The following is a 27486-nucleotide window of genomic DNA, read 5'->3' on the forward strand; positions in this document are numbered from 1 at the left end:
GGTCCAACATAGTATTTTACAATGTCCAGATTATAAAGATTGGAATTTAAAAATGTTTTTTGATCCTTCTCATAGCTAACTAAAGAAAATCTGTAATTTCTGTTTATAGTCTAACATCTACACATAATTTTTGCAGTATATAATAATGTTTTAGCTTTTATTTCAGCTATTTATGAATCTAATATAACAGGAAACTGGCTGTATTTAAAAAATGTTGGCAACATTTGATAAAGCTCTGTTAATCTATGTGTGCTAGGATATTCTGAAGTAAATCAGTAACGATAAAACAGCTTCCCAGCCAATGAAGATAACCAGCAGTTTCCTGATAAGTGCAGGTCATGACTAAGGCACTTCCTGGTTTTTCCAGCTGACAGGCATGTGACCTAACCCAAACAGAGTACCTTTCCTTATTAGACTGCTGTTTCATTTTAGAAATTGAGACCTACAGAGAAATGCAGTCACTCTTTGTGTGACCTTATATAGCACATATTCTTCTTTGTGAGAATATCATTTTACTGTGAAACTGACAGAGAATAACATCTGAGAATATGCCACAATGTCTGGAAAAGCTGAAGAGAATTGTTACAGTGGAGCCGATTATATTCTTTTTCATGACCAGCACCTTCATTATGCTACCAGCATATCAACACCTGATCATGGACAAGGTAGGCTATCTGTGTCCTGCAACAGCTACAGACAAAGAAGGGAGGGAGAGAGAAAAATAAATGAAAGTTAAATCTGAAAACATGTTTTGTTGTCACCTGCAAAAAATATAGAACAAATAAAGAAAAACAGGTTAGCAAAGTGCTGTATGAGAGGTTTGCATGCAGGTCAGTGCACACATGAGGGGGGCACAGTATTGTTTTGCACTCAAAACCCAGAACAACAGCAAACATTAATCAAACTGAAATGATCATGACTCGAAAAGGGATCCTGGAGCAGAACAAGAAGACTCAAGAATTGTTTGTGTTCTCTTTTCAATTACACTGGTTATTCTTCCTATCATTTTCTGAGTTTAGATGTTGACCACCAAATTTCATTAAGGTCATATTGATGGCATCCAATTCAACTTTACATGCACTTATGGATAAATAAACCACCAAAATGTCCTTTCAAAACTGTATCACGTGTTTTTATGTTTTACAGCCCTCCTCTTAGTCCTTTTAAATTCTTTAAATTTTCTTGTAATCTATTGGCTGTGAGATTTTGTAACAGCTACGTTATACACTTGTCATTTCAAATGCTGATGTGAAAACAGTGAAAAACATATATATAGAGCTCTATAAAGGTACAGGAAAGTAATATTATGTTTTAGCAAGAAAATGACTAGTAATAGAGCAAAAAGATTTGAATTTCCAAATATAGTGGAGTGACTAATTTGCAAAATGAATACTAACTCTGCTAGGTTTTTTTTGAGTGTGTGCTTTTTTTTTCAATATCTTTAGGTGTGCCAAGAACTATATGAGGACCCATCCATATGCGGTGACTCTGGGCACAGAGAGAATAAAGAAGTTGAGTCACGGTCCTCATACATGCTGCTGCTCTACACAGCCATGACTAGTTTAATATCTATCCTCCCGGCCATGATGTTGGGCTCCTGGTCTGACCGTGCTGGCCGCAGGTCAGTGATGATGCTGCCTTTTATACTCTCACTGCTGAGTGGTGGAGTTCTGCTGGCTGTGGTACTGGTGCAGAGCCTGAGTGTGTACTGGTGTTTGCTCGGAGCTGCCTTTATTGGCCTAACAGGTGGCCATGTTTCCATCTTTCTCAGCTCTTTTAGCTATGTGGCTGACATTACTGTGGAATCTAGCTCTAGCCGCACTCTGCGCATGGCCATAGCCGAGTCTATGGTCTTTGTAGGGGGCATGGTGGGCTTTCTCCTGGGTGGCTTCCTGGAACAGGAATTTGGCTTGGTGGCAGCTTTTGGAGCCTACATGGCCTGCCATGTTTTTGCTATTCTTTATATTCTTCTGTGGCTAGAAGACCCCAAGCCAAGCTACAGCACTTTAAACTTATTTTCAAATGAAAATGGAGGGCAGGAGTCTGGAGCGTCTATTCTGAAGTATGCCAGGCTGTCCTTTAGGGCAGTGTTGAAGAGAAGGCCTGGTCAGGATAGACTGAAACTGCACCTTCTCATCTTGTGCACTTTCCTTAATAACATGGTAGCCGTTGGTAAGTACTACATAAAATTTTGGTTTAACAAAACAAGGCAAGATAAGTTGTATATGCAAACATACATTGCTGTCAAGAATTATTGACACTCTCTATGAAAATGATTAAGTTCAAAAAGGGGAGTATGTACATGTATAGAATAATGAACGTTTTATTTATTTATTTTAAATTCTTTTCATTATTCTCAAAATTTTCTAGAGAGAATAACATCACATTGTCTCTTCTTGTAATCTTTAAAAAGTGTGGAGACTTGTTTAGATGGACCTTTAATTTAATCAAGGTTTACAACTGGTCCTAGACTGAGATGATCATTGCAAAACATTACTTTGCATTTAAAGAACCATTTGTATGTTTTGCAAATATGTTTGGCTTTTTGTTATGTTGTTGAAAGCTCTATTTGTGGCCAGGGCTGAAATATGGAGGTTGGCAGAATTTAGTTTTTAATTACAGTCAAACAAAATTTAAACATAATACACAATATTGGTAAAGTTTAAATGCAAATGTGTGTTGTATGTTGTTTGAACAAATATAAGATAAGAATTTTTTGCTAAAATTGATTGCTAAAAACATTTATTTCATACAACCAATTAAGCTCATATGTAGAAAGGGTGATAATAATTCTAGAGGGCAATGTATGTTGGAATTGTGTGATATTGTTATTCAGTGAATAACACTAAAGTGACTTAAACATCATCCCAATAATATTCTGTATGTGAAATCTTGATCTTTATATGATTTATAATATAATATAATATTATCTTTAGATGATTTATAAACTAAAAACTAATCCACTAAGAAGTGTGATTTACAAATGGACTGCTGCTTGAAGCACATCATTTTACACATCATTGTGAAAATAGTTATATTATTCGACTACCAAATTTGCCTTCAGGTGAAGTAAACAAGAAACATGCCACAGATTTTCCAAAGATTTTCTACTGGAGAATGTTCTATGGTTCTGTGCTAGTTATTTAAAAAACTTAAATAAATATTAAAAAGTCCATCTACCAAAGTGATGTTCAGATAGAATATGAAGTCTAAGGATTGCTGAGATTTTAAACAGAAACAGTTTACTAGCAGAAAAGAAAATTATAATAAAAACATTTATGATTAGGAAATCATTTAAAATGTGTTTATTGTCAAAAGCTTGACTGTACATATATGTGCCATATGTAATTAACCAACCTAATTTCCTTTCATTAAGTCTCTGGTGATTTATCAGTCAGGCTAATGTGAATGCATTGGCTGAGCTGCCTGTTTGTGTTGATAATATGTCTAAGCTCTTCAAGGAGGGTTATAAATGCTCTCTCTGGGTGTCTGTACACTTGAGGGGAGAGGGGGAAAGAGAGAAAGAAGGAGAGAGGAGCGAGAGAGGTAACGATATGTGCCTTTATGTGCTTATGTCTCTCCAGGGGATAATTCTGTCTTACTGCTCTATTTGATGTATGAGCCCAGAGAGTTCACAACTGCAATGTTTGGAGTGTTTAACTCTGCCAGAATGTTCTTGTTGGTAAGTGGTTTTGTTTCCACAAAAATCATGCTTTCTCAGATGAGTCATGTCTTATTATCTAACCAGATCAAGACATATCTTCAAAATGGCAGTAGTGGTATACACCATGGTTTTAGGCAGCCATGCATATGCCAAAATAAATTTCTCCTCCACTCTATCTTTCTTTGCTTTTCAAAACTCTGGACAAATTAGCAAAGTGTATTTGGGGAACAGTGGCCTTGATTCAATTTGCCATGCAATTTGTAGATGGGAACAATGTATTTCTGTCTTCACTTTGGAGATACAAACTAGATGGAGGTGGTGTTGAATATTTAAGGGGCTGCAGAATATAATTACGATTTAGTTCAAGATTTTTGTCCCACTATACAGCTACCCTGGCTCTAAAAATCAATTGTATCTTAGAAAAATGAAAATAAGAACTGCATACATTATCTGGCCATTCTAAATTTATTAGGGCTGTTAATTGATTAAAATATTTAAGTGCGATTATTCGCATGATTGTCATGAGTTAACTCGTGGTTAATCGGAACTCAGTCGCACATTTTTATCTGTTCTAAATGTACCTTAAATTAATACTTTTAGAATTTTTAATACTCTAAATCAACATGGCCATTGAAAATTTGGATGCTTTATGCAAATCTTTGTTTATTATTAGTGAAACCAAACTCAATATAGAGCATGAAGACAAAATATTCTTGTAAATGATTTAAAGTAAATATGGTGCTTTGAATTTTGTAAATCATGAGGACACCAAACAGAAGATTTGCTTTTTTGGTGGATTTTAGGGCTTGATTTGTGACTTGGTGCATCAGTAAAACAAATGTTTAGTGTATGTATGTATGTATGTATGTATATATATATATATATATATATATATATATATATATATATATATATATATATATATATATATATATATATATATATATATGGTACACATATGGTAGAAGCATGAAAATGTTTAGGAGAGATGGCAGTGGAGTTTTTAACAAGATTGTTTAACAGGATTTTGGAAGGTGAGAGGATGCCTGAGGAATGGAGAAGGAGTGTGCTGGTACTGATCTTTAAGAACAAGGGAGATGTGCAGACCTGCAGTAACTACAGGGGAATTAAGTTGATCAGTCACACCATGAAGTTATGGGAAAGAGTAGTGGAAGCCAGGTTGAGAGAAGAGGTGACCATCTGTGAGCAACAGCATTGTTTCATTCGGAGGAAGTGCATCACAGACGCCTTATTTGCTTTGAGAATGTTAATGTAGAAGTATAGAGAAGGTCAGAAAGATTTAAAGAAAGCGTACGACAGGGTGCCGAGAGAGGAGTTGTGGTATTGTATGAAGTCAGGTGTGTCAGAGACGTATGGGAGAGTGGTGCAGGACATGTATGAGGACAGTGGGACAGCAGTAAAGTGTGCAGTAGGAATGACAGACTGGTTTAAGGTGAAGGTTGGACTGCATCAAGGATCGGCTCTGAGCCCTTACTTGTTTGCAGTGGTGATGGACAGGTTGCCGGACGAGGTCAGACAGGAGGCTCCATGGACTATGATGTTTGCGGATGATATTGTTATTTGTGGTGAGAGTAGGGAGCAGGTTGAGAAGAGCCTGGAGAGGTGGAGGTACGTGCTGGAGAGAAGGGAAATAAAAGTCAGTAGGAGTAAGACAGAGTACATGTGTGTGAATGAAAGGGAGGGCAGTGGAGGTGTGCAGTTACAGGGAGAAGAGGTGGAGGAGGTGGATGAGTTCAGGTACCTGGGGTCAACAGTACAAAGTAATGGAGAGTGTGTTAGAGAAGTGAAGAATGTGCACTGAATTAATTGCACGTTAATAAAATTAGTGCCATTAAAATGAATTTGTATTATTCGTTTTATAGCATAATTATAACACAAGTGTATCAACAAGCATACAGAATATTTCATAAAGCCTTTTTGTGCATATACTATTAATATCATAAATTATGTATAATTCAAAGTAACAAGTCTTTTGTTTTTTATCACTCAAAAAAAAAAGAAGATGGTGTAGTCCATATTCTTTATTCCAACATTAGAACACGTCTACAATTCAACAAAAAAATCAATATGGTTTTAAAACTATTATTGATTTCCTCGTCTTCCAGAAATAAACCCGGGTCTTTTTTTATCTACTAAATCAAAGAGCTGCTTCTGTTTGTCTTTAAACAGTGACAGGAAGCTGTAGGGGACTTCCACTGTGATGGGAACCGTGCACACTGATTTCCTCAATGTGAACAGATCGGTGTTGTGTGTTGGAGTGACACTTAAAAAATCTGCTCATTAAGGAACAATGCTTTTTGACCCGGAAGATGATACCCCTCCATTTACAGCATGTTGACTCAAGGGGTTCATAATGCCACGTGGGGGCAGTTGCTCAGCTGCCTTTTATAAGACAGGTAGACTGATTCTAAGAAATACTATAATGCTGTATGCCAGGAGGAGATATTCTGGTAAATACACAAACTCTTTGAAGGAGGATTAACCAACCACCAATAAAAGAGATATCTTGCAGGGAGAAAAGGACGAGCCTTTGTAATAATTTTGCTGCAAGTGTAAACACAAACAGGTGCTGTATCAAATCATAAAAGTCTTGACTTACACAAACAGTCATTTTTAGGATGTGAAGCAAATGCCTAAAAGATGCCAAGTTTGAGTTCAGGGTTTTGTTGCTTGTACAGTTAATAAATGTCTGTAGGAATCAAATTAACCTATATTTATGGATACAAAGAGAAATATAAAATCCAACAAAGAGTAGTAAACAACAGTGAGTTTGTCTGAAAAAAAAAAAAAAAAAAGAAAAGAAAAAAGCTGCAGTTTCTATGAATTCCTTATTCATTATGCATTAAAATGTTATGAGTGAATTTGCAGGTATCTGAAAGTATAAATATGTAATGCATTACAATTGATGCATTATATTACATGCATATTTGTTTAGAGTTCATGCTTAGTTATAGGTGCATGTATTAATATGTAATAATGATTACTTATGAGATTCTTTACAGTCTCATACCAGGTAGTGTTTAAGCTATATACATTTACATGATGCATTATGAGTACTGTCTTTATTATAAGTGACATCGCTTTCACTTTTCAGAATGAAATTTTTTTTCATTTTTTTTGCTTTTAAAAAGAAAACAATGAAGTATATTGACAACAATCATGTACTAGCTGGGGACTGGGCTATAACTGCAAACTATCTTCTGAAAAGGATCATAGTGCTGACATTGTCCTTGACACGCAGGCATCCACTTACTGTGTATATTACATCCAATCACAAGCAATTGCTTATAAATATTCTGTACTCTAACATGCTGATAAAACATTAATAATCTTGATTATTTAAAAAAAACTTCCATAAAACTTTTAATGCACTCTGTGAAGGTTAATTAACTCACATGTGTGAACCATAATGAATCTAAATATTTATAGCATTCTTGTTAATAAATGCCCAAACAAAGACCATTTAGAGCTAAACAAAATGGCACTATAAAAAGGTATCCCTAGGCTTCATTAAATGTGGATGCATAATAATTTGTTGCTTTTCAGATGCTCTAAAATGCATATAAAATCTTTACTTCTGGTCTTGTTTATTTTAAATTAAGGGGACATATTTCTTGTGAAAATTCTGACCATTTAATTAATTTGAACAAATTCTGGATGATACCATAGGGAACCAGCCAAATGTGTCTAAATTTTTCCCCATCTGTCTATAAAGATCTACCATCATAAATTGCATAGAGATTAATTTGGATATTGCTCCTATGTTCTCTATCAGGGAGCTGCTCTCTTGGGCCTGTTTCCTTTGCTGATGCGTTGTCTTAAGGAGATGACACTGGCTAAACTCAGTGCTGTGTTAAGAGCTGCCTCATATGTCCTGCTGGCTTTTTCCACCAACACATGGATGGTCTGTTTGGGTAGGTGACAATCACCTCTATTTCCTTCCTCACATATACACTCATGACACATTGCTTGACGGTACACAGTATTATCAAGAATCTACTGTATCAAAAAAACAAAATGTGTCAAAGTCTATGTGCAGCCAGCATGTCATAAAAAAGTCATATGACATGAGCACTTAAGAAGTCAAGTGTATTATTGAATGCAATGTCTATCATATGTAACTGTATGAAATGGCTCTATTTTTTACAGTCCATTAGCAGCTTCTGTGATTAAAAACCTATTCAATTATGCTTAGTTAAATGTTAAAAATAGAAATGGACCAGTCTCCTGCTTTAATGGCACAATTTTCGAAACCTTTTTTCTAACTAAAACCACCACCTTAAAATTATTGGCAAACCAGCCAATTTACTAAAATATCCCATTGGACATGATTTGTAGTCTAAATTTAGACTTCTGTCTAAAGGTTTTCTTTGGACTGTGAGCACCTCTGAGAAACGCTGCCATTGCAGATAGTCAGTGAGAAGAAAGAGAGACTGATCAATATTGATATCTTTAATTACATAAATCGTTATGCGGGCTGTTATTCTAATCGACCCTGAGAACTGGAGTACTTTGACAGCGAGATGAGTTGTGGCTCTGGTGAATAATCAGCACCTGAAAGAGGAATCTGCATTCTGCACTATTCTCTTGTCTGAGATAATGAGTGACACAGTGGCATTATGTAAAAGTCACTACTTCGATTTTAATGCAAAAGCATGTGTGTGTGTGTAAGTGTGTGTAGCAGGATAAAATCAAGTATGCCTTTTCCCAAATACCCATGCCTTTAAGTGATCATTCTCATGTCATTTAAAGGAACTGCTACCGCATACTTGAACAGTTTTGCTGAGACATTTAAGTTAAAATTGGATCTAGAATGACATACTTTCATTAATTTTTAAACATGCTAATTCAAACCAATTTGCACCTTAAGTTATATGATACATTCAGCTTGCAGCAGCACTTATTGTAGGTAGCTACAGACATAGCTGAAGATGTAGTATGCAAACATGGAGTTTATTTCTGCCAAGAATCTTGTGTTTTTTGTGTTTTTTTTAATCTATTTAGTGGCTGTAGTGGGCATGCCTGGTGGGATCACACAAGCAGTTATTCGATCGCTGTCCTCAGCCATTGTGGGTCCTGATGAACAAGGTAAGCGCTCAAGGCAACATACCTCGGCCATAGCTTAGTCTAGCTAGGGAAAGCAAGTCGTAAGCCTGCTCCTTTGAGTCTTTATATTCGAAAGTAGTTTGCTTGGCGTATGATGTACTTAGCTGAAAGACCATGATATTAATAACCATTTTCCACTCATGGCTCTTTAATGAGAGGCAAAGCTGACTGAATGATGACTGAAAGCCATTTTTATTATTGTGGATTTTGTTTTATATAATAAAATTGTGCATTTTAATTCTTTCAGTCCTTAGAGTCAGTGTTTTACAGAATATAGGATGCAAAGTGGTATTGTTTGTATTAGATATTGTAAATAATTGACAGTAAACAAAATAGGAATTTATTTTCAAGGGACCACGCACCAGCTCCTGGCAGTTGGATGTCAGTCAAAATTAATTAACTTAAAATTAATTACCAATAGCTTCTGTGGCTAGAGAATTTTAATCTGATTTAGGAATGCTAGAACCTGACACCAGCCAATATGATATGCTCGAATGGGCACATCTCACATAAGCAGATCTTAAACTATGCGATTTTCATTTCTTCTTGATATAAAAATCGAGACATTTAACCCCTGCCTCTTTTATTTTGGTTTAATTGATGGCTTTAAAAGCAATAAACAGATTTAAATAAACTGACTGTTACCATAACCCATGTGTAAGCCTTTGCTCAAACATTGGGAATGGAGATAGGTCCATATTTTTTAAAACACTTCACTTTTTGAATTTAAAATAAAAGAACATTTCTTGCGATAATATCTTTGCCACAAACTACTTATACCGTGTTATCATTATCTTGGATCAATGTGAGAATTATCTAGCTTTCGTGTACACATGCTTACCCCTAGCTTCTCCTCATTTGGGTAGTACTTCTATGTCTTCTGTCTCTCAGGTTGCATATCAACAACACTTCAGATTTAGCATTCAGAGGCACTTTCCAGCTCAAAATCAATACGGATTCCCTGCTAGAGGCACTTAAATGTTGTTCTCATTCACCATGCACACCGGCTCATTCTGCTCCAGTTAATCAGAACTGCCCCAGAGTTGACTACAGCCTGGGTAAATGTTTTATCAATGTGGATCAAACCAGTGCTTAGATGTCCCTCCAAACACTATTGTATTGATTTCAGTGAGCATAACTGTTATTTAACTACAACAACCAGCATACTGTGGATAAAAGAAATAGGATTTAGATAACAAAACTGAAGCAATGCATATCACATGACTGAACATCTTACAAAGCTTACCAACAATACCTTTAAATAATGTAGCCCTTGTCTCGACAGGTGCCATGTTTTCCTTCTCAGCTTCAGTGGAGGCCACTTGCATCCTCATTTCTGCCATCATATTCAACGGCCTGTACCCTCTAACCCTGCCTACATTCCCTGGCATGCCCTTCATCATCATGGCTACTTTTTCCATCATTGTCCTCATCCTTATGCAGTAAGTGCCATTATGAGTGATACAGACAGTAAAAATTATGCTTGGTATATTAAGATGCATCAGTTGCGGTGGTGCCATACTAACTCATAAACAAGCTTTTAATGTTTGTTGACATGCACAGCAGCCTTGGTAACCCTTGTCAAATGAGGCAAAACTGTAATTATCGCATATAAATGTGGCCACTCTGTGAACATTAGGAATAATTGCAATAGATCACTAACCACTTTTAGCAGAGCTTTAACCAGACTTATATAGTTTTCCAATGGAAAAGTTAAAAAGCGACACCCTGAGATATCTTTAAAACACTCTCAAATTTTCTTTTAATACCCTTGTATGGCCTCAGTGTAATATTCATAAAGTATATATAATTATCTCCTAATGTGCTGTAATTGCACCAATGCACAATTCTATGTGCTCATTTCATTTTCCTCAAATGTTTGCTGCACATGAGCCTCATTTTGTCTTAATAGCCCGTAATATCTTTGGAGGCAAGGTTTTTAGCCTGTTTACCTCGTGTGTCTTTAGCACTTTCATATCTTGTGCCATTCTAATACACTGATGGTGACATATTTTCATATTTTTACTACATGCAGATAATATTTATCTTCCTTAGCATGAAACACAGGCCCATTTTCATACATAATTCATCTGCGTGAGCCATTATTGTGGTCACATCAAATGGAGGTGATAATAAACAGCGTGATATGGCCATGGCATTCAGCTACTGTTAAATGTGAGGCATAGTTATGTTACTCATTCCTGAGCAGCGTAATGAAGACAAGGGGGAATTAGGTATTGATCTTTCTCTTGTATATACCTTCAGTTATCAGCCTTCTAAACAACACCCAGTTGACAATGATAAAAACATGTGATTAAAAAAAGCTGGACCTTCTCTATCAGGGATTAAGTGAAATAATGTTTTTTGAAGGTGTATTTAAAATAGTAATATTTTAACGGGTTAATAGGACTTATTAAACCAAACGGAATATAGTTTACGTCATTGTGTTTGGACTATAAGTGAATGACATTGTAAGTTCTTTTTCTTTGTTTGTTTACAATTTCTCAAAGGCCTGCTTGTGTATTTATAAAATTTTCACATTTTTTTATATCCTAAATAATAATTACTTAATGCATGCTGACTGCCTTGTGTATATGTGCTATCACCTCATAGTGCACGTGGCATATTCCCGCTTAAATCAAATCCACATTAGTAACCAATAAGGTCTAATGTTACTTTAGGAAAAATACATACAAGGCTACATTATGATGACAATTAGCATCATATTAATTATATAAATTCACAATATTAATACTTTTCAGTATAGGATCTATATATTAGATAAGTACATCCTGTCACTTACTATTGTACAGAGATCTATTGATGCATGACTGAACCTACAGTAGTACTTTTAGTCTGATCTCAATAAATCATTAACTGGGTGACTTTCCGTTTAGGGAGCATCTCCATCTGTGTTTGATGGTGAACTGATGTGGCACAAGTACTTTAACTGTAATTAGATAGAAAATAGATTTTTATTGTTTCAAGCCAGACAATATCCAGCACTCAGTTCTTGCACTAAAAAAATGAATTGGAAATGTTAGTTCTCTCCACGCTATTATTCGATGTGCTAATATTTACTTAGTTATGAGCAAAGCTTTGACTGTTGGAACTTTACTAGCATACAGTATGTGTCAGGATGACAATGAACTGTTCCTTATTACCAGACCTTAAATTGATTTCGATGCACATTTGATGTTCTGTAGACAGTCTCTATAATTAAGCAATTGTCTTTTGTAATGGAGGTATTAAGTAAATCACTAGCACAATAAAGACTCTGTGCAGTGGTTATTGAAGTGTGGAATGGTTATCATACCCTGCCTACAGTATAATTACACCACTAATGGACTTCTCCTTGGATCTGGGAATGCTCCAGCCTCCCAGTTTACATTCTGTGGAACCTTCAGCCTTTCATGCTGCTATTACAGGGAGCTAAAGTAAGTGCTAGCCTTACATAACCTGTAATAAACCCTGGAAAATAATAGGTGTGCAATCAGCCAGATTTAGTGTCTAAGAAATATTGCATTAATTTTGGTAAAGCAGACTGCTCTATTTTTACAATTTACATTCCCGAAGTGTTTGAAGCGCTTGTGTGAAGTTGAGTGTAGCAATTAAGTGATAATGCTTGTTAAAATTACCCGTGTTGGTGGAAGTATGTTCAAGTGTCATATTAATTTAGCTGCCTTAATTAAAATAATGAATTGTCAATTTTTTTTTTAAATAAATTCTTTAATTCGAACATTGTGATTTTAACACATTGCTCATAAATGCTTCAATTTCAGTAGTAAGAGATCAATATATTTTCTTAGAATGGCAGAAATGTCTAATCCGAGTCTTATCAATTGTTCCACTGATTTCAGTCTTCTGGATTATATATAATTTGTAGCTCAGTAATGTGAGCATGTGTTTTGGAATATTAAACAGCCCACCCTGAGAATAATGAAAAAAGCCATTAGAAGACATCATTTCAAGAACATTTAGACACTCTGCCAACGAATATAACACGATTTTTTCCTCAGTCATGTTGTGCATGCACATGTACATATATTTGTATGCATCTGTGCCAGAAAAGGTGTGTGGGTCACCCTAAGGCTGACCCTGTAGAATATTGATGAACCATGAGCGTTAATGAGAGAAGTAATGATGGCCAAGTCAGTAGGAGTGAATAAAGGGTAGAGCACCTCAGTGGTGTGAAACACGGCAGAGTTTACACTGTCACAGGAGAATACAGACTTAAAATCCAGACTTAATCCCTACATCAAAGCATCACACTCATTATCCTTGACAATTACCTTTACTTTCTGCTTACAAGCATGTAGATTGGAGGCTGCGTACTTGTGTTTTTCTGTCATCCTCATGTATTTTTTTTGTTATACGCAATTATATTGTATGCAACTGTATTCACAAATGAGCCACAGCTCTGCATAAGAGTAATTATTGGCAGTCCACACCATCTGGTTTTAGTTTGTTATGCGATTATTTTTCTGTTTCATTTAAACAGAAATGAATTTGCTACTGGTGTCGTCTATGGAAGCAGAAAGACAAAAAAAAACAAAAAAAACAATTACATTTATTTTATCATCATCATTTCATCTTCTCCTGCTTATCTGTAATTCGGGTCGCGGGTGCAGCAGTCTAAGCAGATTCCACAGACACTTCTTCGTGTCCAGGGATCAGGCTGTCAAGGCCCCCGCCTTCGACTGCTGCCCAATCCTCTCAGCACCGGTCCCTTACGGTCCCTCCCGCAGGTGGTGAGCCCACGGGAAGGCGGCCCCACGTCGCTCCGACGTCACGGTCCTTGATTTATTTTTCTCGTAAGGGTCCCCTGGAGCATAGAGGGTTAAGGGCCTTGCTCAAGGGCCCAAGAGTGGCAGCTTGGCGATACCGGGGCTTGAACCCCCGACCTTCTGATCGGTAACCCAGCGCCTTAACCGCTGGAGCCACCACTCCCCCCGCATATAAATTACATTTATATGCTGTAAAATTAGGTTGATATCAATGCATCTGTACTCTGTTGGAAAGGCTTTAGATCAACACTTTGAATTTTATTTTTATAGATCTTTACACTAGTACAAGCTAAGAGACGGTTAGAACGGTCTGTAACAGAATGCTCAATTCAATAACTGAATGTCCTTTATTTACTTTGCTTAGCAATAGTACACCTTGTAAGAGCAGCAAGGAATTAAATGGCTCTTAATGAATGAAGGATTGGGTTACATACAAGAGGGCAGTCAAGAGCCACAAATGCAAACTAGTGGAGATTTTCTGAACTTCTCGCATTAATGCAGACACTAGATTGATTCAGTCCACTATGTACACACTAAATCCACTGCAGGGGCAAAAAACTGAAAAAAAAGAAACAAAAAAGAAAAAATGACACATGGCAGGTGGTCAATATTTTTTCTTTTGTTTAATTGTTTATTTATTTCTCATTCCCACTGAAAGAGCAGGATATTGGTTTTAGCCTGGAGGGAAGTACAGCACTTGGATGGATGGCATCACAAAACAGGTTTCTATGGGTGCATCATAATTATGAGTGACAGCTTGTTCACTGAAAGGTGCACATGTAGTGTCTGAGTGCAATGCAGAAAATCACAGCCCAGTAATTCACACCTTTCACATTATCTGAATCTTAAGTATCTGTTCTAGTGTCTCAAAATTCAATTTGTCATGCAAACTGTTGTTTAATTTAACCATTTTTTTCTAAATTGGCATAAGACGTGTGCAGTATATTAAAAGTAGAATTCACATTATAGAAAACATTATCAGAATCAATTTACGCAACCGTGGAGGCAGCATTGATTGGAATAGAATTTGTTCTTTTTGCATCATGAGTGATTACACTCCCAGTCTGCAACATATAGGCATGCATATTTTAAGCTGTACATTGTACAGGTTAGATAATAAGAGAAAAAGAAGTCCAAACAGTGAAGACGTCTGCATGCTCCACGTCTACATGAACCTTGTACCTGGTAGCAGTACATAGTAGGTAATTGTATTTGGGATCAGCATACTGAGTATAACTACACTAATAATCAAAGAGCTCTAATACTTGCAGAAATAGCAATGGTTGCTAGTAACAGTATATTGAATTATGGACATTTATATAATGATAAAGGCTCCACTATAAACATTCACATTTCTCTATGAAAGAAAGTACAACATGTAAATTCAGCCAGATGTTTAACTTTAATCTAGCTAGCGTTGTTGTGCTGTACAGCCATTTACTTTTTTGCTTTACACTGTCCATGAAGCCTGAAGGCAAATCAAATTAGCTTTGCTGAAGCAAAACTATACTGATGGGGCACAATACTAGACTACAAACATATTATTAGTCATTTTAGTTTAAACCTACCAACACAAAAAGAAACATTTTTATACAGCATAAAGCTTTATTTTTAGACTTCCCACCCCATCCAATCTGAAAATGGTCATATCTGTAATCAGTAATTGCTAATTATTTCTTGAACATTAAAAACTTTGTACTAAGAAATATTTTAGTAAGTTTCTTATGGATTGTCTCTGGATTTAGTTTTGTTTCTGTGCAAGAGAAAAGTAGAACACAAGCAACACAACAGAGTCATAGCAGTTAAGAAAACAGATACTATCTCCGGCCATCATTATACTTTATTAGATAAAAGCTGAAGTCTCATCTCTCATACGCTCTTTCTGCGTGGCTGTGTGCAGTCTACTGTGGAGCAGCAATTAAGGATGAGCTGCTTTCCATGATTCTGAAATTAAGGCTTACTTAGGCCTTGGCTGTGTCTGTGGGGGAAGAACAACAGTAATGGAGTATTAGCAGTGATGCCTGATATGGTTCCGCATGTGCAGTCTCTCATTAAAAGTGGAAATGAAGGCCCACCTCGCTGGCTGACAAAGCCGCAATGCACCCAGACAGAAAGCAGTGACACGCCTGCATATTATCTGCCAACAACAATTAGTTTCCAGAAATGGAGCCCACTTAAAACCTCTGAAAATGACAATTAATTACATATCACAACATTGTTTTAATAAGATGTCATGGTATTGTTACATTGTTAATGTGTCTCTCTTTTGATGAGTGGTCAGTGAAACCTGTTTCTTATATGATTCTCAATGATGTATAAATATCCACATAAATACAACTAATATGCCTTTAATGTCTCTGCATGTATAACTTTTTAAACTGGAGTCAAATAATAATTGGCGAAATTTGAAAATAGAAATACTATTATTAGTCATGTTATTCATGGCGATCTTTTTTGGGTGCCTTCATCCCTGATAATCAACAACCAGAATTTTTTTCTACTTAAGTGAAGATATTAATAACACAATTATTACTGTGTTTTTGACTACTGAATGCACGTTTTACTAGCAAAAACTCGCAGCCAGTGCTACAAAGCACAGCGCCGGGTAAACATGTGCAGAATGCATTTTCTATTTACCTTGCTCTCTGACCTATCTGTGAATTATTTAAAGTTTTAATATTAAAGCTACAGCAACTAATGGTATTCTCAGACAATATTAAAAAAAAGGGGTGAATGAAAATAAAACTTTTTTCCTCCACAAACAGCTTAGTTTTATTGTAGCCTTAGGATAGAAAGTAAAGAATTACATTTTTGAAAATGTCACAATGAAGCTTTAGAAAAATACAGATGTAGATTTAGATCGTTAATGAGCAACCCAGAGGCAATAGTGGCAAGGAAAAACTCACCGAAAAGACAGGACTTTAATGGAACCAGATTAAAATAGAAGTCTTCCTCTGGGTGGTGTGACAGATCATTACAGTACACAGTCATATAAGGTAGGGAAGCAATACTAAATGATTTAAAATCATACAGAATGCATTTCAAAGCAAGCCTCTGTTTTTGTTTTACAGACCAGGCAAATTACATGTTATGGAAAATATAACAGAACTATATATTCAGTTTTATTATAGGTGCAGATCCACTGCTACTTTGATGAGAATAAAGTGGTTAGTGAAGATGAAATAATAATTAATGTTGTGAATTATTGATATTTTGTATCTCCCACAATATATACTTATGTCTGTTTCTCTTAATAAGTGACCTTTCTCTCTCTCTCCTATCTGACTGTCTTCCTATTCTTACAGGTGGATAAGTGAAATGCCAACTACTCAGCCTCGTCTGATGCTCCAAGACTGAGAATCTCTTTCACTATCATCCTTTACAGACTGCTATTTTATAATGCACTGAAGATTCATTGATGCCACAGCTAATGTGGCTATGTACAGTAACACTTCGGATTATTCTAAAATTAAAACCACAAGAAAAATTTCCCATTATGTCATAGCATGTATTAAACACCTTTTAACAATCACATACTGGAACATTCCTCTATGGTTGAAGTGTTGCTAATGTAAGAAACATGTGGAGAGCTAAGTAGCACAATAACAACCGTAATTTAATAAAAATGAGAGGAGAGGTAAGTGAAAATTGCATCTTTAAATTGTTCTCTCTGAAATGCCATTCCAAAGAGCAAAAAAAACATCCTCAGTATTTCTTTTACCTCTAGAGTCAAGGCCTGAAATTGGTCTTCAATTGAGGAGATTTTATTTAATTTTGGGCCAAGCAAAGTAAAAGTCACTGCTCTATTAATTGGGCAGCATGTTCTTTTAGGTCAATAGAACAGACTGGCTTTGTGATACATACTAACAAATGAAAAAAAAAAGTGTGCAGTGCTTTAATGAATTATGTTGAGATATGTTGAGATGTTGAAGATAAAACCTCCTTGAATGATGTCAGTATCATCCATAGACCCGTTTTCAGTATTGGGTAAAAATGAACAAGATTTTATCCGATCTATCTGAGTATTAATTGGGAATATTTCAGACTATATCATGATCATAACATTTAGATGGCATTTTGGGCAAAGCTATCCCAATAAGTAATTTAGCTTGGTAGGTTGTGAGTTATTTTTGCTATGACAATCAGGCATTATGAGAACATTATAAACCATATCAGTAGATGCTTGGCTATTGAGGAATTATGTCAAGGAAGTGGAATCTACATAAGAAGTCAATATTGCTGCTTTAGTGATTAGTGAGGTGATAAAGTGAGGTGTAGTTAAGAGCAACTAATGTAGGCAATGATTGACATACATACTGATTGGGCTGTACCTTATTGTTTACATAGACAACTCAAGTTCAGACTCAAAAGGCAAATAATAACAACCATTGCAGATACCATTGAAAACTATAGACAGAGTTATGTGTAATAATTATTTTGTAGAATGACTACACTGAGATGGTTGTGTTGAGCCTGGATGGGAAGAGGTTGCAATTTGTTACCTCAGGGTTAGAAATTAGGGAACAATCCAGCTAACCTTGGTGTAAGAAAGGTATGCATGGGCAGGACAAGAAAATATGATAAAAGGGATGGAAGTGAAAAGGAAGGACTGGGATGTAAGGGAATGTTGGCCTTAGAGGTCTCAGAGCTATTGTAGTTTATCAGTGTGATGGGTGACAAAATTAAACGAGTGGTCAGTAGGGTAGAGAAGACCATAAGTTAATGTGAGAACATTCCAGCCTGAAGGGGGGCGTGCCAGAGTGAGAATAGCAAAGTAATATGCATAAACTATTTTTGCAGACCTGTCTTGTGCTGTCGTAAAGGCTAGTTAAAGAAACTAAGAGGCAGGACAAAGGTGCATGAAGATGATCAAGAGTTATATTTATGTTAAGTAATCTTGCATACAGTGTAGATTTATTCATCGCTAGAGACTCAAAGCACTTTTGTACGTCGCTCTGGATAAGGGCGTCTGCTGAATGACGCAAATTTAAATGTAAATGTAAGATGGTGGGTGAAAAATATAGCACCAGATATTGTTGTTTGAAATTATTATATACTGTGCTTATTTTCAAAGCATTTAAGCAATAGGCATGCCTTGATCCAGCTTCCTGGGGGCAACAACAATTGTCTTAATTCCGAGTTCATAAGAATGACGATGGCAAAAGAGGATTACATTTATTTTGGAGCAGAAAGCCATCAAGATAACAATAAATTATACATTTAAACTCCCGAGACAATTTGTTCATAGTTTAACAATCACCAATCACTGATGTATTAAAATCATTGTGACAGTGTGGGCCTCAGGGGGACTCAGAAGAGCTTGGGACAAAAAAGAAAGGGGAAGGTTAAGATGGTGAGATATATAAAAAGAGGAACAGTTTGGAAACATTCTTTGAATACGGGCAAATGGGATTCCCATGTTCTTACACAAATTATCCTGTTAATACACAAAACAGCAGAGGTTTTAAAATGAAGTTGTTGAGTCTGTAGGGGTGGGGACATTACTGAATTATTTCAGAAGGACCATGGCTAGTACAATCGTCAGATAGCGTATTCTTAGCCCAGATTAGATGGTGTAAATGCGAATGGCAATGGTAATCTTCAAAGGTTGCGGGCAAGAAAAATGAGAATAGTGCCAGCTCAAGAAGGACATAACAACCAAACCACCAAACCCATGATGTCATTTTCCATAATGAGATGGAACACATTTTTTGCTTACTGCTATACTGTAGTAAGTACATAAACTTTGTCATATAGAACAAAAGCAAAGTTTGTCCCAAACATCAATTATTTTGTAAATACATTTTGTGTTACAGGAGACTGCTCTGCTACCCTTGGTGCCATGGGGCAGATGATGCTGACATCTCCCATAATGAGAAATATAAGCATCTACAAATGGCCCTGCATACAATCCCTCCAAACAATATTTGTTTGTTAGCATAGAAAAATCATTATTTTTTCATAGACTCTCCTTATTACCAACATGATCAATACACTCCAGCATGAAAGAATGATTATTGGGCTCTTTGCTCTGCTGTATGAGGCTTTAATATATCAAAACTGACCAATAAAAATAGAGTTCAGCAAAAGAACCCAAACTTAGCACATTCTTTTGCTATATATATATATATATATATATATATATATATATATATATATATATATATATATATATATATATATATATATATATATATATATAGAGCAAAAGAATGTGCTAAGTTTGGGTTCTTTTGCTGAACTCTATTTTTATTGGTCAGTTTTGATATACGGGCCATATATATATATATATATATATATATATATATATATATATATATATATATATATATATATATATATATATATATATATATATAGTTTACTGCCAGAACACTTCAGAAGACTAGAAAAAGACGTATTAACATCTTTAACACAATTTTACAATCACTACTATTGTTTCTCTAAAAACTGTAAATCAACATATTTCTCAGACCCCTTTCTTCAATTACATGCATCTGGCACTTACAATTACAATTACTTACTCCATACTCCTTACTTCCATACAATCTCCATACCCGCCTGTCCTCTACAGCCTCTTTCAAACCAACTACCTGCATGTCTTCTTCACCACATACATGAACCTCCTTTTTGGCCTTTCCCTTTTCTCCTTCCTAGTGGCTCCATTCTCAGCATTCTGCTATCGGTTTACCTCATGTCCCTCCTTTGCACATGTCCAAACCATCTCAATCGGGCCTCTCTCACTTTGTCCCCAAAACCTCCTACATGCGCTTTCCCTCTAATAAACTTGTTTCTAATTCTGTCCATTGTCGTCACTTCCAATGAAAACCTCAACATCTTCAGCTCTGCTACCTCCAGCTCCACCTTCTGTCTTTTACTCAATGCAACTGTCTCTAAACTATACAACATAGCAGGTCTCACCACAGTCCTATAAACTTTCACTCTCGCAAATACTATTCTATCACAAATTAATCCTGCCACTCTTCTTCACCCACTCTTTACACACTCCATTACTTTGCACTGATGACTCCAGGTACTTAAACTCATCCACAATTACCACCTCTTCTCCCTGCAACTGCACCACTTCACTGCCCTTCCCCTCATTCACACAAATGTACTCTGTTTTACTCCTACCGGCTTTCATTACTCTTCTCTCCAACCTGTCCATCAACAAACAGTATAGGGCTTAGAGCCGATCTTTGATGCAGTCCAACCTCCACTTTCAACCAGTCTATCATTCCTACTGCACACTTCACTGCTGTCAAACTGTCTTCATACATGTTCTGCACCATCCTCACATACTTCCCTGCCACACCTGACTTCCTTATACAAGACCACAACTCCTCTCTCTGCACCCTGTCACATGCTTTTTCTAAATCCACAAACACACAATGCAACTCCATCTGACCTTCTCTGTACTTCTCCATCAACATTCTCAAAGCAAATAATGCATCTGTAGTGCTCTTCCTCAGCATGAAACCATACTGTTGCTCACAGATGGTCACCTCTTCTCTCAGCCTGGCTTCCACTACTCTTTCCCATAACTTCATGGTGTGACTGATCAATTTAATTCCCCTGTAGTTACTGCAGGTCTGCACATCTCCCTTATTTTAAAAAATCAGTACCAGCACACTCCTCCTTCCCATCCTCATCCCCATACCTTTCGAAGTTTTGTTGAACAGTCTTGTTAAAAGCTCCACTGCCATCTCTCCTAAACATCTCCATGCTTCTACCGGTATGTCATCTGGTCCTACCTACTTTCCACACTTTATTCACTTCCTGCTTCACCATCTCTGCATTATCCAACCTTCTCTCTTTCTCATTTTCCTCATTCATCAGCTGCTCAAAATACTCCCTCCTTTTTGTCAACACACTCTCCTTACTCCATCTGACCTCTTCCCTGAACCTTACACTACAGTGTTCCTCCTTCAGTTTCCATTATCTTATTCTTCTTTCAGTTCTCACTCTCCTTCTCTGCTTCTTCAACTCCAAAGCCATCCTACAGACCACCATCCAATGCTGTCTAGCTACACTGTCACCTTCCAACACCTCACAGTCTCCAATCTCCTTCAGGTTGCATCTCCTTCATAGAACATAGTCCACCTGTGTGCACCTTCCTCCACTGTTATGTCACCCTATGCTCCTTCTTCTTCTTTAAATAAGTATTTACTACTGCCATTTCCATCCTTTTAGCAAAATCTACCACCATCTGCCCTTCCACATTCCTCTCCTTATGGCCATACCTACCCATCACCTCTGTTCCCTTCATCAACATGGCCATTGAAGTCTGCCACAATCACCAATCGTTCTTTCCTAGGTACACCTTATATCACTTCAATTTTTCCTTCTTCTCCATCTCACAACCCACTTGTGGAGCATAGGCACTGATGGCATTTATCATCACCCCTTCAACTTCCAGCTTCACATAATTACCTTATCAGAAACTCTCTACACCTCCACTACACTCTTACTGTACTCATTCAGGATCGCCCCTACACCATTTCCCTTTCCATCCACACCATGAAAGAACAGTTTAAACCCACCTCCAGTGTTCCTGACCTTACTCCGCTTCCACTTGGTCTCCTGAACACACATGTCTACCTTTCTCTGCTCCATCATATCAGCTACCTCTATCCCCTTACCAGTCATTACCAGTCATAGTACCAACCCTAACCTCCTCTCCTCCATCCTCCTACACTACTCCTCTCCTCCACTTCACTCTCTTACTGCCACTACTCCTTTTCCTGCTGTCTCTGTAGACGTCTTCCTCCTCTCCTTCTCCCCCTTTTGGCCAACAGTCGCTCAATTTCCACCGTTACCCTGTTGGCTAACAATACCTGTGGCAGTCGTTGGAAACCCGGGCCTCGACTGATCCGTTATGAATTTTTGAGTCGTGAGCCGCATATTTGATTTGGCATGTTTTACGCTGGATGTGCTTACTAACGCTACCCTCCCCATTAATCCGGCTTTGAGACCAGCACTAAAAGAGTGCACTGGCTTGTGCAAACCTAATGTTAAAAACCTAAAATGATGCAGTGTTTTCAGACCTCAAATAATGCAAAGAAAACAATTTTATATACATTTTTAAACAGCACCATACTAATGTTGTATCTTAGAAAGAGTTTAGAAATTATTATTTGGTAAAAATAACCCTGGTTTTTAAACACACCTTTCATGCGTCTTTGCATGCTCTTCATCAGTCTTTCACATTGCTGTTGGGTGGTTTAGGCTACTACTGATACAAACAAAAAATCAGGCAGCTAAACCTTTTTTGATGGCTTTTTTTTTTTTTTTTTTTTTTTTTTAAAGTCGTTTGAGGTCCTCTTACAGCTGTTAGTGACATTTGAATGAGTTGGCGGTCATACTGTTCCTCTGCCGGTCAGTAGATTTGTTGTCCCCAATGTCTGCAGCTTGACCTTGTTTTTTTGAATTGCTTTCTTTGGAATCTTAAGGACGGAAGCAACCTGATGCTTGCGGTATCTCTCTGCCAATAAAGCCAGAATCGACCCAACTTTTCCTCACTCAAAACTTTTCATGTCAGCTTTTTTGGCTCTTTTGATTTCATTTACTTTTGAGGTACCACTAGCCATCTCTGTAAAAGGTTACAGAGCATTTTTGGAACAGGCACTGTAGGCAAGCAGCAAAAAATTTTTTAGAATACCGTCCTTTTCTACTTTTAACAAATAGAACATATAGTTACTTTTAAAACACATGTCCATTAACTTTTAAAAATGGGATCACAGCATTGGTTATTATACTTTTCCTTATTAAACAAGATTTTGTTCAGGTGATCACCTAATCAGTATTTAATCAGTGTTGGAATTTGGAACAGACACTGGAATGGAATGGCTGCCATACATGTAGAGATGCAGATCTCTTAACTTTTTTCCAGTGTGAAAACTTACTGTGAAAATGTTTTGTTTGTTTGTTTTGTTAATTAACCAAGCAAGCACAGGCAAGTATTTTTAGGTGCTAAATCCTAACTAGGTTTATTGCAGAATCCCATGAACCATATTTGGTTTCTTTATTTTAGTTTATGAAAATTTGTCCAATCTATCTATAACTATGGCCACTGAATAAAGTGTAGGAACCCAATTTTGTATTTATTTTATAACACAGATAAATTTTATTTAATTGGAACTCATTAGGTATTTAATGAAATACCTTATGTTTGCATGTAACCAATACATATATATTTTATTCATCTCATTCAGCATTTCATTCTTATTCTAGAGGCTACTGCTTCTGCAATCAAACAGGCTACAATGGACCCAACATTGTGCTGCAGTTTCAATGTAATAACTGGTGACTCACAAAAGAAAAATAAAGTAATTCTGAATTGAGGACTCTATTCATGATTATTCATGGGGTTGATTGCTTTGTACTTTCATTGTCTGTCAAGGTTTATTGTATGTTGCATTAATTACCACAGTAGCAAATTCTTGAGTAAGGTTTTTGAGATTCAAATATTTTTGAAAAGACTTCTGGTCTTTTTTGTATGTTGTTTGCACAGTGTTTAATTAGACTCCCTTAGTTAGAATAAGTTTTCCTTACTTATAAGCTATTAGAGTAAATGCAAATAATAATAACACTGTCAAATGGCACAGAAAGCAGATCAGAGGGTTTGCATTCTATGAAAATATTGAAGGTTAGCAGCCAAGGATGCACTGGGAGGATGTGAGCTAGGTGGCCAAGTGCCACTATCAGCAGAAAGTGAGTGTATTCCTCCTGGTTTGGTGTAAATTGACTGTAGGAACCGGCAGATATTGTCAAAAGTAAGAGATTAGTGCGATGTAAGGCAGATGTATTTTTATTTGTCTTCTTCTTCCTCTTCTTCTTCTTCTTCTTCTTATTTTGTTATTAAAATCCTAATTCCAAAAAAAGTTGGGACACTGTGCAAAATGTAAATAAAAATAGAATTCAATGATTTGCAAATCTCATTAATCAATATTCTATTGACGAAAAAAAAAAAATAATAATTGAATTTGATGGCTGCAAATGGTCTCCACCATGTTTACCACTGTGTAGCATCATGTATTTTGTCTGTATACATCTGGGAACTGAGGAGAAGAGTTGCTAAAGTTTTGGGAGAGGAGAGCTGTCCTACATGCATCTGATACAGGATTCTGTATCAAGAGTTCTGGGTGTCCTTTGTTGTATTTTTCATTTCATGATGCATCAAATGTTTTCAAATGGTGAAAGGTCAAGATGCCAGCCACCCAGACTCTTCTACTAAGAAAGTCATGCTGAAAATGGATCCAGTATGTAGTAAGCATTGTCTTTCTCATATATCCAAGGCCTCCCCTGAAAAATACTTTTTCTGGATGGATGCATTTGTAGCTCTAAAACCGGTATATGTTGTTCAGCATTGATGAAGTCTTTCTAAATGTCCAAACTGCCCATTCCACAGGCACTAATGCACCCCATACCATCAGAGATGCGGCTTTTTGAACTGAGCACATGAAAACAAGCCTGATTGTTCCTCTCCTCTTTAGTCCAGACGAATGAGTGTCCATGGTTTTCAAAAAGAAATAAAAAATTTGTATTTGTCTGACCACAAAACACGTTTCTCCTTTGACTCCGAACAATTTAAATGAGCTTTGGCCCAAAGAGGATGGCAACGTTTCTGAATCATGTTCATGCATGCATTCTTCTTTGCATGATAGAGATTTAACCAGCATGTGTGGATGACATCCAAACATAGCAAACTGTGTTCATGGGCAATGATTTCTGGAGGTGTTAATGAGCCCATGCAGTGATTTGCACTACAGAATCATGTTTAAATGCAGTGTTGCTTGAGGTTCCGAGGATCACAGACATCCGATATATTTATTTTCCCCCTTGTCCCTTGTGATTTCTCCAGATTCTTTGAAAATTTTGATGATATTATGTACTGTAAATGATGAGATATTCAACTGCAATTTTATGTTGAGGAACATTATTCTAAAATAGTTTCACAATTTGTAGACACAGTCTTTCACAGATTGGTTAAGCTCTGCCTATCTTTACTTCTGACATACTCTGCCTCTCTCTGATACACTATTTAAACCCAGTCATCATACTGACCTGTTGTCAGTTAACCTAATTACTGGCAAAATCTTTCTTCAACTTAAATAACATTTTGAACATTTGATATGTTTTTCTGTGTTTCTGTTTTGAATAAAATATGAATTTTTAAGATTTGCAAATCATTATGTTATTTACATTTTATTTGCATTTTGTTTTATTTACATTTTATTTGCATAATGGTTTAATTACATTTATTTGCATTGTGTTTTATTTACATTTTACACAGTGTCTCAACTTGTTTTGGATTTTGGGTTGTATTATAGATACCTGTTTTTCATTCACCCTTCCTGTGTCATGCTGATTACTCATTATTTACTATTTTTTGACACACAGCTATTATTTTGTGTATTGCAGAAGGTATGATTTTCTCTTTTGGGCCTAGCCTATTGACTATTGCCCCTCATAATTCTGTTAATTTTCTGCTAGAGCTTCTGATGTGAATGTCACATTTATTCCATTACTATCATGCAGATCACTGACATAAAACCAGTGTAGCTGGGAACCATCTCAGCATTTGGCCCCACATTGCTGCTTTTTCTCATCAGGCCTGTACTTCCTAATTAATTTTGCGCCTATGTATTATACCTTTTTGTGCGGTTTCCATTCTGAAGCTCTGTTTTCAAATTTAGAGTTGTGAAAGCATGGCGAGAACGGTGCACTTGCACAGGCCACTGCTTAGCAGCAATCTGCACATTTGTTCCACATCAGCCCTAAAGAATTAAGTTAAGCAGAGCATCTTGTGAATGCTTTATGGTTTTCACGCGAATATCAGGATCCATTTTGTTTATACATCATGTGTCGTGGTGCATGAAATTGCTTCCGTCTGCCTTGTATTTTCTTTTACAATATAACATTGAAGTATATATAATCTAGGAAAGAATTTGGAAGGGACAGATGAGCCAGAACATTTGTTTATAGCTACAAAGGATAAATTATGAGCGACAAAGTTTTCACCCGAGTCACCATTCTTATCATTAAATATATTTAGCGATTAGTTTTATTTTATAATGCAGTTGGGCTGTTGCAGAGACCTGCACTACATTAAATAAACTGATTAATTTCCAGTTACAGGCCAGAATAAATGAGTACATATTTTTGTACTTTTTTCACTTTAAGTACATAAGTTATTCTTCTTATTATTAACTAAACTTGAAAATATACACAACAATGCCCGGTGTATAAATTATTATTTTTTTTGAGTTAGCGCAGTGTCACAGTGGCTACTTCCATACTGGAAGTAAGATTTGTTTTTTGCATGCATGAAGACGCTAAGAAATCCATAGCGCTATGGATTCTATAGCGTTTTATGTCCCGCTTCAAGAATTTATCTTAAAAGGAGAAAAATCCTGATAATTCCGCATATCAAGGGAGTGAATGAATTAAGGATGGAATAAATAAAGACCTTTGTTAAAGTATGCTAAAATAAGTAGATTACTTATTTATATAAATTATATATAAAATGTAAAACACACACACACACACTTACATACACATTTGTAGTACTGAAATGGGGTCTAACAAATTTAATTTAATATAGTTTAATTTAATATATTTTTTCCATTTATTAAATTTGATTTAATCAATTTAATTTGTGGCAATTTGATTGATTACTCAATTTAATTAATATAATAATCAAGTGTATTGCATTCATTTGATTTATTCTATTTAATTTTTTTATATATTATTAACCAAGCAGGCATTTGATTTAAACAAGTAAACTGTGCAAATGTTGATGGTTACATGTTAATAATAATAAACTGTATTGACAAGCAATTTTATGTTTTGCATTTCTTCCCCCAAACGGTACAGAAATTGATGAAATCCATGATTTAAAAACTG

The 27486-nt window shown here is 36.2% G+C and overlaps 2 protein-coding genes across 3 annotated transcripts in view; one reads left to right on the plus strand and one right to left on the minus strand.

The window, feature by feature from the left end:
* crim1 (cysteine rich transmembrane BMP regulator 1 (chordin-like)) overlaps positions 1-27486 on the minus strand; it is a 334519-nt gene that overhangs the window by 99185 nt on the left and 207848 nt on the right. The window lies entirely within an intron of this gene.
* On the plus strand, positions 390-19726 carry LOC310727334 (proton-coupled folate transporter). Of its 2 annotated transcripts, XM_083543710.1 has the most exons (7): positions 390-665; positions 1446-2172; positions 3585-3682; positions 7461-7599; positions 8690-8773; positions 10077-10233; positions 16884-19726. In XM_083543710.1, exons 1-7 carry the CDS (start codon positions 549-551, stop codon positions 16933-16935), a joined length of 1374 nt encoding a protein of 457 aa, XP_083399836.1. In that variant the 5' UTR covers positions 390-548; the 3' UTR covers positions 16936-19726. The 2 variants fall into 2 exon arrangements, with proteins under 2 accessions (XP_083399836.1, XP_083399837.1); XM_083543711.1 differs by lacking the exons at positions 10077-10233; positions 16884-19726 and adding an exon at positions 9683-10036.

The sequence above is a fragment of the Silurus aristotelis genome, assembly GCF_946808225.1.
Source record: "Silurus aristotelis genome assembly, chromosome: 6".
Lineage (NCBI taxonomy): Eukaryota > Metazoa > Chordata > Actinopteri > Siluriformes > Siluridae > Silurus > Silurus aristotelis.

What these genes read in the sequence shown, in the direction of transcription:
- LOC310727334 (XM_083543710.1), top strand. Translation starts at nt 549, where the DNA reads ATGCCACAATGTCTGGAAAAGCTGAAGAGAATTGTTACAGTGGAGCCG. An exon ending in TGTGGGTCCTGATGAACAAG is followed by an intron (nt 8,774 to 10,076) that starts GTAAGCGCTCAA and finishes TTGTCTCGACAG; the next exon opens with GTGCCATGTTTTCCTTCTCA. An exon ending in ATTGTCCTCATCCTTATGCA is followed by an intron (nt 10,234 to 16,883) that starts GTAAGTGCCATT and finishes CTATTCTTACAG; the next exon opens with GTGGATAAGTGAAATGCCAA.